The sequence below is a fragment of the Grammomys surdaster genome, unplaced genomic scaffold (genome assembly GCF_004785775.1).
Source record: "Grammomys surdaster isolate TR1022 unplaced genomic scaffold, NIH_TR_1.0 126313, whole genome shotgun sequence".
Classification (NCBI taxonomy): Eukaryota; Metazoa; Chordata; class Mammalia; order Rodentia; family Muridae; genus Grammomys; species Grammomys surdaster.
The window spans coordinates 11,202,899-11,220,236 of NW_021621113.1; the positions used below are offsets into that span (position 1 = coordinate 11,202,899).

Genomic DNA, 17,338 nt, shown 5'->3' on the forward strand with positions numbered 1-17,338 from the left:
TCTCTCTCTCTCTCTCTCTCTCTCTCTCTCTCTCTCTCTCTCCCTCTTCCTCCTCCTCCTCCTCCTTCTTCTACTTTTTTTTTTTTTTGAGCAGAGGTCTGTTGTAGCCCAGACTAGCCTCAAAACCAGATACATAGCTGAGAGTGACCTAGAACCTCATCCCCTGCTTCTACTTCTGTAGTGCTGCCATTTCCTCCTAGACTGAACTATTCCAGCACTCCTGGGAAGCGCCTTAAGACAGCAAGTAAACAACTCAGAATAGCTTCAGGAAGTCCCTGAAACTGACCAGATTCACTAGGCACCTCAGGCCCTGAGAGTAAAGAGCAAAGAATGCTGAGAGAACTGCCTGGAAGAGGTTTAGACCAACTGAGGCACCTGGAAAGGACACTCTCCAGCCTGTTGAGCTGCCTGCAGGCTGTTGCAGTGTGCTCCAGGTTCCCAGTTTGTGAGCTGTCATCCATGCTAGGATGGACCTTGGTGATATAGCTGTCTTTGAGTCATTTCTGCTCCTGTAAGTGACCCTTTCCCTATATTCCTGTAAGTAACCCCAATAAATGCATTGTTTCACCAAGTTGGACTTTGGTGGTATCTGTACTTGGGTTTGTTATAGGTATTCTATCTGGGGTGAGTAGATGCATGTGGTTCAAACCCAGGGTTTGGTGAATGCTAGGTAAGCAAACACTCTACCAACCAAGCTATAGTTCCAGCCTCCTGAACATTCATTGGTTTTTTTTAAAATATAGGTTTTCTTAATTTCTTAAAAGTATGTGTATATATGTGGGTATGTGCATGTGTATGTTGGTGCCCTCAGGGGTATGTGCACACGTTTGGTGAGAGGCATTGGATCCCCAGGAGCTAGAGCTACAGGTCTTTGTGGGCTACTTGATATGCATGCTGGGAATGGATTCCTCCAAAGACGGGTGCACGCTCTTAACTGATGCACCATCTCACCAGCTTGTGAACACACTATTAATACGTGAATCTATTGCTAGCACCCAAACCGAAGCCAATTAATGTCTTTACCCCAATGTGTTGTCTTTTTGTCCTTAGGTACCAGATTCATGGCTTCCCCCTACTTGACCATGTCAGAAGCCTTCCCTGACCTCCTCCCCAGACCTCCAACTTCCGTCTCCCGACCTCTCTGTCCATCTGTGCAGCTTTAACTTTCTTCCTGGTGTTTCCTGGCTGAAACACATCTTTCTGTTAGTTAACTCGAATGGGAATTTTGTGAGGACAAGCTTGGTTGTGTTGTAGTGGGAGAGTGACCGGGTTCCAGAATGGCAAGTTCTTGGCTACATACATGGCCTGAATGTGTGATGCCTCTCTGCTTCCCTGTTGAAGCCCTAACCTGTGTTTCCATGGAGTAAAGAGGACTAGATGATTTAGATGAGCTCACCATCCTCCCGTGATGGGATGATGGAAGGTAGCCCCACATGGCACCCTTAGAAGACACCAGAGATTGCTCTCTCCTGCTGTTCCAGGACATCAAGAGGAGGTGGCCAAGACTGGCAGCCGACCCTCACTGAGGACTAAATCTGCTGCTGTGTTCAGCTTGGATTCCTGAGCTTCTGGATTTGTTTGACTATCAGTGTGTGTTGTCCATGTTACCTGGCCTGTGCCATTTTGGTATAGCCATCAGAGTGAAAAGGAACAGTACCCACCCCCTCACCCTCTCTCCTTCCCTTTCCCCTCCCCTCTTGCCAGCTTTGTTATGCTGCCCAGGTTACTCTTAAACTTCTAGACCCAAATTTAAGTCCCTGCTTTGGTTTCCCAAGTAGCTGTAACCCCAGGCACGTCCTAGCCCACTCACCGGAGAGTTTCTCTTGAAACCCCCCTCCTGAAGCTTTTTATTAGGTCTAGGCCAAAGTCCACTGGTTCCCCCACCCCCACCCCCTCTTGAGTTAGATTCCCATAGCTTGCCGGTAACTCACAATCCTGCCTCAGCATCCCACCACACCTGGTCCTGCCTTACTTTTGAAGCAGGGTCTTTCACTGGTTCCTGGCACTCACTTGGCTAACCAGGCTGGTTAGTGACCTCCAGGGATCCGCCTGCCTCTGTGTCCTCAGCACTGGGATTTCAGACATGCACCACTGTGCCTGGCTTTTTTCCACAGGTGCTGGGAATTGAATGTAGGTCCGCCATTTCTCCTAGCCGTCATCTCCATCCAGGAAAGTAGCTTCTCCCTTAAATGGTGGATGGAGAGGGGACAGACAGGGACAGTATTGTCCCCAGATCACACAATAAAGAAGAAAAATGTTCTATCTCTTAAATCAGCCGTTCTCAACTTGTGGCTTGTGACCCCTTTGGGGGTCAAAACGACCCTTCCACAAGGATCACCTGAGACCACTGGAAAACACAGATGTTCACGTTATGATTCATCACACGAGCAAAATTAGTCATGAAGGAGCAACAAAGGTAATTTTGTGGTGGGGGTTATGACAGCATGAGGAACTGTATTAAAGGGTGTGCAGCATTAGGAAGGCTGAGAGAGCCACTGCCTTATGCGGTGCCTGCAGAGTTGGAAGGAATCACAAGCATTGTCCCAAGATCCTTTCTTACGCTGTGGTGAGCTGGTCGCTTAGAGCAGAGGACAGAGATGCTTCCTGAGGTATGCCCAGGGCTCTGAGGGGTCCTCTCTGCTTCTCCAGTATCCATCTTCCACCTGGCCTCCCGTGACGATGGCGGAGCATCTTCCCCGTGAGGATGGGTTCTATTTCCCTGGCCTGGTTCTTTCTCACTCCTCCTGTCCTGTCTGGACCCCTGTGTCCATCCCACGCCAGCTCTTCCTCTCTCTGTCTCTCTCACCGTTCTCACCAGGAACTGCAGAAGGCTGCCAGTCAGTGAATCATGGCAAAACAATTGTAGTTATCAATTACCAGCCCAGGTGACCCAAGTCCTCACAGCAGGGTAGAGAGTAACAAAGAGAGTGCTAGTTCCCCTGCCCTCTCCCCAGGTTGCTCACAGCAAGGCTGTCTATAGCAGACTTACTTTTGAATAGCATGAGCTGTTGTTTGTGCAACGGAAGCTGCTGGAAGATTTTGTTGATTGGGAGAATATCACAGAGCTGAGCAGACACATCTTGCTGTAAGTTACGAACTCAGTTTGTAATGGACTGTGCCCTCTCTGCTCCCTGATCTCTCTACTCACCCCATGGTGCTCCAGTTTCCTCCAGTTGCTTGGGGACCCCCTTCCCCCAGGTCGACTGCATGGGCCCTCCTTTTATGCACCTGGCCCTTCCTCCAGTATCAGAATCCAAGACTTCCACTAATGTCTTCCATTTGCTCACCTCTGAGCAAACTTCTGTCGTTTCAGAGACAGTTAGAGGAGTCAATGGGGCAGAGGCCAAATACTGTTAATGTCTAGGAAGATAGTTTGGTGTATAAAGTATTAGTGCAAGCTTGAGGAGCAGAGTTCAGATTCCCAGCATCAGTGTAAATTCCAGGGGTGGGCGTGGCCTATCTGTAATCCAGCGCTCACTCAGAAGGCAGACAGGATCTACACAGCAAGCTAGCTAGCTAGCCTAGGATGTGGTGAGCTCTGGGTTCAGTGGAGAGACTCTGTCCCCAATTATTAAGGGGAACAGGGGATGGAGGAGGACTCCTGATATCTGTCCCAGGCCTCCACATGTACCTGAACACATGTATAAACAAACGTCCATACACACAACTCACACAAACATTATTTGTTGTTGTTGTTTTCTAGACAGGGTTTCTCTGTGTAGCCCTGGCTATCCAGGAACTCATTCTGTAGACCAGACTGGCCTCAAACTCAGAGAGAGATCTGCCTGCCCTGCCTCCTGAGTGCTGGCTCACACTCAGAGAGAGATCTGCCTGCCCCTGCCTCCTGAGAGCTGGCATTAGGCACGTGCCACTAGGCTACATGCTACACACTTTTTTTTTTAAACCGCTGAGATTGTTAGTTTTGTATTGAGATGTTAAGTCTCTTCTGGAAGCCTGTTTTTTTTTTAAAGATTTATTTATTTATTTTATGTATGTGACCTATATATACACATATGACCTATGTGCCAGAAAAGGGCATCAGATCTCATTACAGATGGTTGTGAGCCACCATGTGGGTGCTGGGAATTGAACCCAGGACCTCTGGAAGAGCAGTCAGTGAGTTCTCTTAACCGCTGAGTTATTTTTCCAGCCCTGGAAGTCTGTTTTGATGTTTTTTTTGTGAATGGATACCCACCATTCAGCAGGCTTTCCCTTCTTCCAGGCAGTCTGGAGCAAGCGACCCTTCAGAGAGACCTGCCCTGGAGCTGCAGAGCCAGGCCTAACCCCACCTACTGAAGGTGACTCTTACTCCAGCTCACATTCCAGCCACAGCTAGAAACCTTTACTCCAGAAAAGCCATGCCTCGGTGAACTTTCAAACACATCCAGCCTCCACCCAAGGACAGCTATGATGGCGGCCGAACACAAAAAGCAACGGCTCAGTTACCTCTGTGCTAGCCTTGCAGAGAACCATAGCTCGGCTCCCAGAACACACGTCAGGCAGTTCCCTCATTCTGGAACTCCAGGTCTAGGGGATCTGATGCCTTCTGGCCTCTTTGAGCACTTGCAGTCATGTATTCATACCCACATACAAACATGTAGACAGACAGACAGACAGACAGACAGACAGACACTAAAAATAAATCTTTAAAAAACAAGAGGTTTTTGTTTTGTTTTTTTTTTGCACAGCAGTAGTGGTGCTTGCTTATTATGCCAGTACTTGGGAGCCAGAGGAAGGCAGAGAGAGAGAGAGAGAGAGAGAGAGAGAGAGAGAGAGAGAGAGAGAGAGAGAGTCAAAGACAGCTTTGCACATGTTTTGTTATACAGATGACAACTTTTGTTGGTAGTATAAAAAGGTTGGACATGCCTGTCACTTGACCCCCATCCAGTAATTCGGGCCACTTAACCTCTGGCTGCTCTGGACCTTTCAGAGGCTCACGTCCAAAAGAGGGACACTCCCTTAGTGACTCAGGAAGGCTTGTGATTGACAGATGGGAGGGCTGAGATTGATCTTCATAAAACCTGAAGTGGCTGTGGTTGGTGTGTTTCAATTTGCATGCCACACCCATGAAATAGCCACTTGCTCATGGCTCTGTCAGTGAAAGTGGGTTTTGTTTTGTTGTTGTTGTTTTTTTTTTGTTGTTGTTGTTCTTTTTTTGTCTACTTGCAGTCTTTATGGCAGGTGGAGACTCTTGCCATCATGGGTGGAGCATGTTGAGCAGGTAATGAATGGTAAGAGGAGACAACAAAAACAGTAGCCACCGCGTGACAGAAGCAGCAAAAAACTTGTGGCTAAAGAGTTTCAGAGAGACTCTGGGTGTGGGAGTCAGAGATAGGCAGATCTCTGTGAGTTTGAGGCCAGCCTGGTCTACAGAGGGAGTTCCAGGACAGCCAAGGGTGACACAGAGAAATCCTGTCTTGGAAACCAAAACCAAACAAAACAAGTTTCAGAGAGTAGACACTTGTGGAAAGACAGGGATGAAGCTCTGTCTGCCTCAGGCATCAGAGTTCTAGGTAGTTGACAAGCCTTAAAGACCAATGGTGGACACCCAAGGCTTGGGAGCCATGGTGCCAGCTGTCCCTGATGACAGCTCATTACAGTGGCTGTTGACACAAGCCTGGGCTGGGGCACCTTAAGTATCTAGTTCTCCAGATTTGGAACACTAAGTCTGCGAGCCAGCCAGTCTACACCACAAGCTTTGGGCACTAGAGGGCCCAGAACTATCAAGATAAAGTCTATCCTTCCTTGTCTACTTGAGATTTCCATCCCAAGCAGACAAAAGGACCCCTCAGCTCAGTGGTAACCCCTCTGCACATCCACTATGAAACAAGGGTCTGCCCAAAGAGCTTGGGTTTGGAATGAGATCTGAAGTATGGATGTAACGGCCGTAAGAATGAAGAGCAGAGGGGCTGGGGAGATGGCTTGGTGGTTAAGAGCACCGACTGCTCTTCCAGAGGTCCTGGGTTCAATTCCCAGCAACCACATGGTGGCTCACAACCATCCGTAATGAGATTGGATGCCCTCTTCTGGTGTGTCTGAAGACAGTGTACTCACATACATAAAATAAATCTTTTTTTTTTAAAAAGGTTATCCTGAAGGATTAAAGGTTTAAATGTGAAAAATTAGCCTCTGAAATTATTTTTTTTAAAAAAAAATGAATTGATGAACCTGTTCTCCAGTGGGTAGAGAGGAGCAATCTGCCAGGTAACAGAAAGCAAGCAGAGCTACCATGAGAGTGGCGTGTGGTGTACCGGGTGTGGTGGCACACACCTTTAATCCCAGCACTTGGGAAGTATGGGCAAGCGGATCTCTTTGAGTTCCCTGGTCTGCAAGTTCTAGGACAGCCAGGACTACACGGAGAAACCTTGTCTTGAAAAAAACAAAAACAAAAAAACCCAAAAAAAACAAAACAAAACAAAAAACAAAAAAAGGAAGAAAGAAAACATTCTAACTATAGGTTCTTTTGGCTGGGCATGGCAGTGCATGCCTTTAATCGCAGCACTGGGGAGGCAGAGGCAGGCAGAGATCTGAGTTTGAACCAGCTTGGTCTATCATTCCAGGACAGCCAGGGCTACAAGGGGAAACCCTGTTTCAACAAACAAACAAACCTGTCATGGCACCTGAGTTCCAGGGTCAGCCTGCCCTGAAAGTGGAGCTGCCCTGGAGGTTTTATCACCTCTGAGAGAAAGCTTCCCAACTAGTGCACACAATGCTTATCTGCCTCCCTCCAGCACTGGTGTGAGATTAGAGACATCTACACAGTTTACAGAGTGCTCCTCATTCTACTGTACCTTCTGACTTTGCTCTTGGTCCCTCCTTTCATCCTATTGGTTGTCTCTCCCTCCTCCTCTTCTCCTTCCTCCTCCTCCTCTTCCTCCTCCTCCCTCCTCCTCCTCCTTTTCGTGTGTGTGTGTGTGTGTGTGTGTGTGTGTGTGTGTGTGCGCCTGTCTGTGTGTATACAGGTACATGTGTATGGAAGTCAGACTGGGTCATCTTCAGGTATCATTTCTCAGACACCATCCACCTTGTTCTTACGAGGCAGAGTCTCTCACTAGCCAGGAGCTTGCCAATTAGGCTAGGCTATCTGGCCAGTGAGCCCCAAGAATCCATCTGTCTCCCTACCCAGCACTGGGTTACAAGTGGGTGGCACCGTGCCTATTTCTACAGGCTCTGGAGATCAGCACTTTACTGACTGACAGATTACCCCAGCTCTCTTTCCCCTTCTTCCTATTTCCACACACCTGGCTCAAGCCACTCACTCATATACTCCACAAACTCCATCTAGAGATAACTCAAAATGGCTTCAGGAAGTCCCTGAAACTGATTAGATTCACTGGACCCCCTCCCTGCCAGGGTAAACAGTAAAAGTTCAGAGTCTCAGATGAAGGAAGCTGAGCTACAGTAAAGACTCAGCTGCCTGAAAGATGTCTACAACAACCAAACCACCTGGAAAGGACACTCTCCAACCTGTGAGCTGCCTGCAGGCTGTGCAGTGTGCTCCAGGTTCCCAGCTTTGTGAGATGTCACCCATCCTGGGGTGGGCCTTGGTGATACAGATGTTGTTGTTGTTTTTTTTTTTTAAAGTCCTTTCTGCTCCTGTAAGTAACCCCTCACCCATATTCCTGTAGGTAAGTCCAGTTGGTTCACCAAGCTGGACTTTGGAGGTATCTGTACTTCCGTCTGTTGTGGGCTCCCTATCTGGGATGAATAGACATGTGTTGCATCTCCCCAGGAAAGGTTTTGTCACACACCTGGGTGATTCATGAAACCCACAGGGGCTCAGTCAACAAGGCATACAAAAGGCTTACCTAGCCACACCATGTCCCAACTGAGAATGTCCTTAAGTTTAGCAAGCTTCTTTCCTCACTCTCTCTTCCTCCTCCTTCTTCCCTCCTTCCCTCCCTCCTCCCTCCTTCCCTCCCTCCTCCCTTCTTCCCTCCCTTTGTCTTCCTCCCTCTTCCCTCCCTCTCTCCTTCCCTCTTCCCTCCCTCTTCCTTCCCTCTTCCCTCCCTCCTTCCTCTCTTCTTTCTCCTTCCCTTATTCTCTTTCCTCTCCTCTTGCCCCCCTAAACCCTTGTGTATGTGACCGAGCATCCCACCGTAGCTGCATCCCACTCTGGCTTACTTGAGTGGCTATAAACATGAGCTCAGGGCAGATCCCCATTAACTCAGTACAGACTGCTGGATTCCCAGAGCCTGCTGGATCCCCTCCTCCAAAGCAAGCAAACGAACAAAAAACAAAACAAAACAAAAACTCTATCTGCCTGATGCCATTCCTCACCAGCCATCCTCAGTACCCCAAGGTGCAGGAAGGTGGGGCTTTGGGAGCTCCAGCCCTGGGTCCCTTCACCAGTGCCTCCTGTAACTTAGGACATATCTCTGCCCTCAACTTCTCCATCTAAAAATAGGTCTAACCTAGGTCAGGAAGTCAGAGAAAGAACTGATGGGCAGGTGTATACTGGGCACACAGGGCATTCAGTAAATACTCCGAGTCTCCCACCCTGTGGGTCTTGGGTGGTCTTGATTTTGGCTTCCTCTACCTCACCTGCAAATTCCCTTCCCAACTCCAGACTTCTAAGAACAGACAGCCACTGTGTAGACAAGCAGTTGAGAGACCCCACAGCCTAGGCAAGAGGCAGGAGAGGACCAGTGAGGAGGGGGACCATGCTGTTTCCCCTCTCCACCTGTACCTGGCCTTTCCATTCAGGCTGCCCCAAAGGGGACTCCGGCGCTAGCCCTTACCAGAGAAGATTCTCCCGTCCCCGGTGAGCAGGGCAGCCCCAACAGGGAAGCGGCTGTAGGGGCAGTAGGCTGACTTCTTGGCTTCACGAGAGGACAGCAGCAGCCGCTGGACGTGCTCGGGCTCAACGGCACAGGAGGGGCGTTCCTGGGCCATGTCGGTCTGTGGAGGGTGAGCTAACCACTGCAGAGGAAACCGGTGCTGGCCGTCTGCCTGCACTGGCCAGAAGAGGTGGCTCCTCCCCCGGGGTGTGTCCCTCCGCGAGACGGAGACCTGGAGGCTGGCTCCCAGGCTGGCGGGATGCTGGCCAGGACTTGGCAGCAGAGTCTCCCAGGACTGGAGCCCGGAGGGCGTTTACGACTAAGGTGGGGAGTCCGATGGTGGACCGGTATGTGGTGCCCATAAGTGAGACAATTTCCTTTAACAACTTCATTCGCTGTCAACACAGATCAAGAGTGGGTCACAGGGCGGGTGCTACCTCAGTGGATGGCTGTAGACACACCGTCCCAGGGAAGAGGATTCTGGGTGGGTCTCTGTGACACCTGAGGTCAAAGCTCAAAGGATCCAGAGCCCTCAGAATATTTAATGGCTTGTTTTTTTAAAACTGAGAAAAGGGATCAGGCTGAAAGTTCAGAACTTGGGCAACCATGCCAGCGTGCCAAGTCAGAAGGTATACAGAGCCTGGGAAACGTCTGTTTTCAGTGGTTTGGCTTCATCTCCTCCGTGTCCTAACCCAGCCATTAAAGCCATCTCAGCTGGAGGGAAGCAGGACCCTCCCTCCCTCCCTCCCTTCCTTCCTTCCTTCCTTCCTTCCTTCCTTCCTTCCTTCCTTCCTTCCTATCTCCTCATGGACTTTGTTGGGTTGGTGGTACCAGAAATGGATTTATGCCCTAGGCTCTTTTTCTCACACATAAATGTTCCTTGACAAACATTGGCACTTTCCTCTGTCTACAGTAGGGATAGCAACAGAAGTATAGGAGCTGTGGGGCTGTGGCTTGAACTCCAGGTATCTGTTTATTCTCTCTCTCTCTCTCTCTCTCTCTCTCTCTCTCTCTCACCCACGGAGAGCTGTGTTACATCTTTGAGCCTCAGTTTCCTTATCTACAAAATGGGTGCACAGTTGGCATTCCCTTCCTGTGGTTACCAGGATGAGACAATACAGTTCAGGGAGCCTGTGGGGAGAGGATCTAGAAGTGGCACATGGAAACACTTCAAACAAACCTGCTTCTTGTCCTTAAGTGACTTTGCCAAGTCCATATAGAAGGGATTGCAGCCAGGGCAGCCAGACAGGTCCAAGTGTCCCCGGATGGCCAAGATGCAAGAGTGAGTCAGCAGATTCTCTGAGGGCTTGTGGTGCTTGTGTGATGGGAGAAAGAAGGCAGGAGAGAGCTGAGAATGGGGCAGCATCTCCCCATCCCCCACCCCACCCCACAAGCAGACACCTTTGCTCAAGAGTCTAGCAACCCTGCATCCAGGACCCTGAGCTCCTAGCCATACATAGACGAAATCCACTCCTGGCAGTGCCAATGCCCTGGGGGTAAGGCTTGCCTCATTTCCTCCCGATATCTCCCTCCATTAGAGATGTCTCCCCACCTTCCACTATTTCCAGACTCAAGAGGCTCTTAGCCCCACACACCCCAAGCTGGTACTAAGCACCCGGCCCTCCAGTTGCTCATCCTCCTGAGTGGAGACCTTCCGTGTGAGGACAGGTCTGTGGATGTAACTGATGCAGGAGTTAGGGACAGGTATCATTACCACTGGGGAAAAGGTGGTGGTGTTCTCCGCACAGCAGGCCTGGCATACATTCGATGTGTAGTCACCTCACCCTGAGAAGATAAAAGGACAGGAAAGGGCCTGGCAAGAGGGCTCAGCTGGTAAAGTGCTTGGCTGGCAAGCCTGACAACCTGAGTGAGAGCCTCAGAAGGCAAAGCTGGGAGGGAAAAATGAGTCTACAGAGCTGCCCACTGACCCTCAAGTGCATGCCACGGCAAGCATGCACCCAGAGTCACGTATTACAAACAACACATTTGCTCATTTGCGCACACACACACACAAAGAGAGAGGGAGGGAGGGAGGGAAGGAGGGAGAGAGAGAGAGAGCTTTTGTGTTTCTTGAGATACTTGGCTTGCACTCCCTCTTGAGTGCGTACTATAATCCTTTCCTTTTAAAAATATTACATGTTTATTATTTCTAATACGTGTTTTTGTGCAGCGTGTCTATGTGTGAGCATCTGCATGTGAGTGCAGGTACCAGTGCAGGCCAGAGGAGGGCGCTGGATCTCCTAGAGCTGACATTACAGGAAGTTGTGAGATGTCTGATGTGGATGCTGGGAACTGAACTCAGATCCCCTGGAAGAGCAGCAAGGTCTCTTAAGCTCTGAGGCATCTCTGCAGCCACCTGAGCCGTCTCTCTAGCTCCTATTATCCGTTTCCTTCTTCACCTCTATCCCTCTCTTCCCTATTTCTGTCTCTATTCCTTCCACCCTTCAGTGCTTAAACCTATATTTAAAACAATCTTAAAAATACCCCGTGGTGGTGGCTCACACCTTTAATCCCAGCACTCAGGAGGCAGAGGCAGGCAGATCTCTGTGAGTTCAAGGCCAGCCTTGAGTAAGTTCAGAGTAAGTTCCTGGACAACCAGGGTTACACAGAAAAACCCTGTGTTGAAAACCAAAACCAAACAAACAAACTTTTTTTTTAAAGATTTATTTATTTTTTTATTCATATGAGTACACTGCAGCTGTCTTCAGACTCACCAGAAGAGGGCATCTGATCCCATTACAGATGGTTGTGAGCCACCATGTGTTTGCTGGGAATTGAACTCAGGACCTCTGGAAGAGCAGTCAGTGCTCTTAACCACCGAGCCATCTCTCCAGCCCACAAACAAACTTTTACAAAGAAAGTTAAACTAGTTGCAACTGACTCATCCTGGCATAAATTATTTCTGGCATAAGTCAAGACATGACTGCTTCTGAGGAGAATGCTTCAGAGTCGATAGCTGGCAATCCTGAACCGTGTCCTTGCTTCTGCTGACAACCCCAGCCCTTGCCAGGCCCAGCTGTGGTCTCTTGGAGTCCACAGCACTGGGACTCTGGTGACTGCCAGGCTAGTGGTAGCCTTTGACTTCTTTGAAGCTCTGAACCTGAGCTTGGTCATAGATGGAGACTGTATCCATGGCAACTCAGCAATGACTGGCAGCCAGCAATGACTCAATGGTTCTTCATAGAAGGGAAGGGATGTCTGTTGAATGGAGCATGAGTGGACATGGCGACCTGCTTAGAGATAAATTATAGATCAATAATATTATCAGAATTTTCTAGACACATTCTACTTTATATAAAATTAAGGAAAGTCAGTTGCCTTGCTGGAAGAACAGGAATATCTGAGGACAGATCGTTTATTCCTTTCTTCCTTTTCTTTCTGTGTGTGTGTGTGTGTGTGTGTGTGTGTGTGTGTGTGTGGTGTGCATGTATGTGTATGTGGTGTGTGTGTGGTGTGTGTCTGTGTATGTGTGTGTGTGGTATATAGTGTGTGTGTGGTGTGTATGTATATGGTGTGTGTATATGTGATGTGTGGTATGTGTATATGTATGTGTGTAGTATGTGTGTGCATTTGTGTATGTGTGTGTGTGTTCATGCACTGATTCTAGAGGAGGACATTGGATGTCTCACTCTATCATTTTCCCACCTTACTCATCTGAGCAGGGTCTCTCACGGAACCTGGAATTCGCTGGATTTTGGCTAGGCTGGTATCCAGGCCTCACCTACCCCAAGATGACCTTGAATCTCACGTTTTGACAGTTGTTGATTAATTGGCTGGTTGGTTGTGTGTATGTATAGAGACTGTGCCACAGTGCATGTGTGAAGCTTGTGGGAGTTGGTTCTCTCCTTCCCACCATATAGGTCCTAGGGATCGAACTGAAGTCATCAGGCTTGGCAGCAAGTACCTTCACCTACTGAGCCATCACAGTGGCCCAAGGGTGGTGAACTTAGAAGATTTCTTCCTAGTGTAAGGTATAAAGCAGTGGTCAGTGTGCTCTTGGAGATATTATGTTGCCACCCTGATGTGTGGTGTGTCTCTTATGGTCCCTCTGGGCCCTCTGGGAAGACACATGCCATGAATCAATGAGGAAAGGACACACAGCAGATGTTGTTGGAAGAGTGAGAAAGCAAGGGAAGACATAATCATATGTTCAGTGGGTCATGGGCCATGGAGGGAAAGACTTCCTGTTAGCTTTAGCTGTCAACTTAATACAAACTAGAGTTATGGGAGAAAGAAATCTGAATGGAGGATTATTCAGATCATATTGGCCTGTGGAGGAGTGCCTTGATTGCTAATTGGTATATAGGGAGACCCAGCTCACCATGGGCAGCACCATTCCCTAGGCCTGTGATTCTGAGCTGTATAAGAAAGCTAGCTAAGCATGAGCCTATAGGCAAGCCAGCAAGCACCATTGCTTTATGGCTTCTGCGTTAAGCTTCTGCTTGTGTTCCTGCCCTGACTTCCCTCAGTGTTGAACTGTGATGTGGAAGTGTAAGCCAAATCAGCCTTTTCTCCCCAAGTTGTCTTTGGTCAGTGTTTTATCACAGCAACAGAAGGGAAACCAGAACATTGTTTTTGTTTGTTACTGGAGTTCCAGACTCTCAGCTACCCTAGAACTTCAGAGAATCTGAGGAAGTGGATGGGCCAGGGAGTGGGCCTGTGGATTAGACCATCAGATAATTCTTTTGGGTGCAGAGGCAAGTGAACTCTGGGTCCTTCTGGCTTCACGGAAAGTTAGAATAACATTGGTGTCCCCATGGATGAATCAGGATCCATTGGGTCAAAACTCTGCTCAGAGAGACAGCCTACAGCCTGCACCTTTTATTTCACTTCTTTCAGAGGAGAACCCCTGGTGGGCTGCCAATCATCGTCAGCAGCTGCTGGCAGCACGAGCCAATCAGAAGCCTCTTCTTTCTGCTGAGTTGGTGGCAATGTGTTTCCCAGTTGTGGCTGTTAATCCAGGATGTAAGTACTGCTGATAGCCAGCTTCCTATGGTCCCGAGGGCGCTTGCTTGCAGTGTGACACCACCCTAAAGATGTAAGGCTAAGAGAGGGAGAGAGAAGAAACTTTCTAGCCAGGGCTGAAGGCATACTTGCCCCTTAGTGAAGCCAATACAGTCCCTTCCAGCTTAGGCCTGTCTGAGTTTTCTCATACCCCTGACTGATAGACCTAAGATTATTGTTCTTTTGAACGATTCCTGTCCCCCAATTTTTTACGTGTCTGTGTCTGTGTGGGTACATACGGAAACCAGAAGAGGATGTCAGATTCTCTGGAATTGGAGGTTTGGGTGGTTGTGAACTGCCGGATATGGGTTCTAGGAAGCAAACTCAGAGAGAGCAGAAAGTGTTCTAGCCACTGAACCATCCATCCAGCCCCCAGGAAGGTCAGAACCATGCAAGCTGAGCTACATGTGCCTCTTAGGACAGTGCCTAGTGGCAGCAAGGACTCAACACGTGTTCCTTCATGTTCTAATGATGGCTGTGTGAGGGACCTTACTCTGGGCACCACCTAATGATGAGGGGTGCGTTCCAATGAAGGAGACAGAAAATCAACGGGTGTGGAAGATTGTAACATGCAATTAGGTCCTGGGGCCTGTGGCAATGCTGAAGACCTAATGGTCTAGGCGGAGGGGTGGGCTGGGTCGGCTGGGTCGGCTGGGAAAGCTTTCTAGATGACAGGAGGCCGGGAGGAGTCTTAAATGATGGGGGTAAGGGTGTTTGTGGCAGACAAAGTGGGTGTCGTGGAAGATACCATCAGAGTCTCCTGGCACCCTTTAGCCACACCGTGATCACTCCCAGCTTTCATAGGCAGTCCTGGACATTACCATGACTCTTATCTTCAGAGTCTTCTTGGCACAAGAGTAAAAGCAGCCCAGACCTAGAGTAGGCCAGACTCTCAGGGCCCTAACACTTGCTGGAGGGGAAGGATCTCTAATATATATTTAAAGACCCCTTAAACTCAAGGAGAAGACAGACATTTGAATGGAAAAGCAGGGAAAGCCTGAAACAAGCATTCCACAGAGCAAGCCAGAGTGATGGCCCATGCCTGTGTTCCCAGTGCTTGGGAAGCTGAGGCAGGAGGATTACTGAGGGTCTGAAGCTGGCCTAGGCCATAAAGACACTGTTCCAAACAATAAAAATTGGAGCTTTTCAAAAGCTTTGAGCCTTCAGACTTGGCTACATGAAACTCAATCCGTAGAGCACTTTGTTGACAAATACAACTGGTGGCTGAAAACTAAAACAAACAAATGCTGGGGACGGGGACAATGACAGGGACTGCCTGCAGTAGGCCGGGATGGAGACGTCTCAGTAGCCAGCGGCAGCTCTTTGTGAAAAACAGTTGTTCCCATTTCTCCTTACCTTGGCCATGGACAATGGCTGTATAGATTTCATTTGTGCGTGACTGCTTTTCAGCTGGCCTTGGTGTGCATAATTATTCTATTATGTCTGACTTTCCTACCCCCTTCTCCTTCTGCTCTGGTGAATTCTGTGAAACTAGATGTTCCTTGATGTAATGATTCTTAAACAATTAAAAACTGAGGCACAGGGCACAGCACAGCACAGTCCTAATGGCCCAGGTGCGTGCTGTGTGTTCTCATCTTGGAAACAATGCAGTAACTGCACAACGGTAGGTCCAGATTAATGCTTGACTTACAAAGAAAGTTTGAAGAAATTATTAGAAAATGAAATACAGCCAACATTGAGACCCAGAGAAAGGAAACAACTATTGAAGTTATGAAAGAAGTTTTGCACAACATTTAAGAGCAGTTCCTGGATAAGCAACTATAGAATGCATAAAATTATATATTAGTAAAACTAAGCCAAAACACTGGGACTCTTAGGAGAGTCATTGTGTGCAGCGTGCAGAAGCAGAAAGCTAGCGGAACTACTGAGTTAAGGGTTAACTTAACTCTTTCTGGCCACTGCCTGGCGGCTTTGCCCATGTCATTTATCATTAGAGCTTCACAGGAAAATGCAAGTAGCTGACCTCGGAGCTCTGAGCTCTGAAGTATAGTAAGTGAAATGTTAAAGTTTAAATAATGAATGATAAGTTTGCAATTATTATTAATTTGGCTACAGGCCTGGGAATAGGAAAGCTTGAAACTTTGGGGAACAATTGTAAGTCTTAGTTCTTTGTGGGTTGTGCTTATTCTTTTGAAGTTGATTTGGCAGTGATTATACAACGTCTTTTTTTTCTACCTGCTTTTGGAGTAACAATAAAAGACTGGGGCAAGAGAAAGGCGGAGAAGCATGTGAGGTGAATGTGGAGAGCGAGTGAGAGCGAGTGAAGAGTGAGTGAAGAGAGAATGTGAGGTGTGTATGGAGAGTGTGTGTGTGTGGGTGAAAGGAGAGTGCATGTGGTGTGTGTGAGGTGTGTGTGAGATGTGTGTGAAGAGTGTGTGTGAGAGTGAAACAGGAATGCACAGAGGTCTGTAGAAGTGTGGGAGGTCAAGAAAAGAAAAGCGCACAGGAGAAAAGCAGAGTGTGCTGGAGAATGCAGAGTGCATGCAGCCTCAAGCTGCGAGCGAACAAGCGAGAGAGAAAGAAAGCAGAGAGTGGGAGACAAGAGAGAGAAACTTTAAGCCTTGAAAAATTGCTTGTCAGCTTGTACCCAAAAAGTAGTCTGTGTATATTTATTAGATGCCTTCCAGATATCCCTGCTTCCAGTTGAGAACTCCGATCCTGTGTCAAGGCTGGACCCAGACAAACAAACATAAAAAGAAACAGGGGATTTTTAATGGTGCATACAGTAATTTATGGGAAATCAGTAAGAGACGTTAGCAAAGAGCATAGTGCACATGCACAGGAAGCGCTTGGTCAACTTCCTTAGTCAGTTTTCACAGAAATAAATGGGATCTGACTGATGTGTCCATCAGAGCAGAACAGAGAAAGAAACTGGGTAAGTGTTCTACCACTGGGAGCTGGGCACTAAGGAGGCAGAGGCAAGCAGATCTCTGTGAGTTCAAGACCAGCCTGGTCTACATAAGGAGCCAAGACTAGGCCAGCCTGGGGTAAGCCATGAGACTCTGTCTAAATATAACAATAAAAGAAGGGCTAGCTGGAGGCCTCAAACTCCTGCCACCTTACTGCGGGACCATCTGTTGGGAACTTGTGAGATAAAGGTGTGTTCATCCAGACCTGCTGATTCCAGTCCTACGCCCATGGATCATGGATCTGTAAGACCACCGACAGGAAGAGGCACTTTGGAAAGGTTTAGATCTTTCCTGAGAACTGACTTTTATTAACTCTAGTCTGTTATCTACTTACCCTGGTACCTGTCATAGAATACAGTCTCCTTCCCCCAGAGATCTATAATACAACTGAGAATGTTCCAGGGATTGAAAGGTGATGGTCTGAATGAGAAATGTCTCCTGGAGGCTTAGTATTTGGACATGTGAACATGTGGTCCCCAGTTGGTGGCACTGTTTGGGGAGGTTCAGGAGGTGTAACCTTGCTGGAGGAAGTGTGTAATTTGAGGTGGGCTTTGACAGTCTCAAGCTGTACTCCACTGCCAGCTCTCCTCTCTCTCTTCTCTTCTCTTCTCTTCTCTTCTCTTC

The 17,338-nt window shown here is 48.3% G+C and overlaps 1 protein-coding gene across 1 annotated transcript in view; it reads right to left on the reverse strand.

Moving 5' to 3' along the window:
• Cda (cytidine deaminase) overlaps window positions 1-8,923 on the reverse strand; it is a 25,657-nt gene extending 16,734 nt beyond the window's left edge. Inside the window, exon 1 of the mRNA XM_028759958.1 lies at window positions 8,742-8,923. Coding sequence (XP_028615791.1) covers window positions 8,742-8,895 — 154 coding nt within the window. The 5' untranslated portion in view covers window positions 8,896-8,923. The remainder of the gene's footprint in view (window positions 1-8,741) is intronic.
• Between the last annotated feature and the right edge of the window lie 8,415 nt (window positions 8,924-17,338).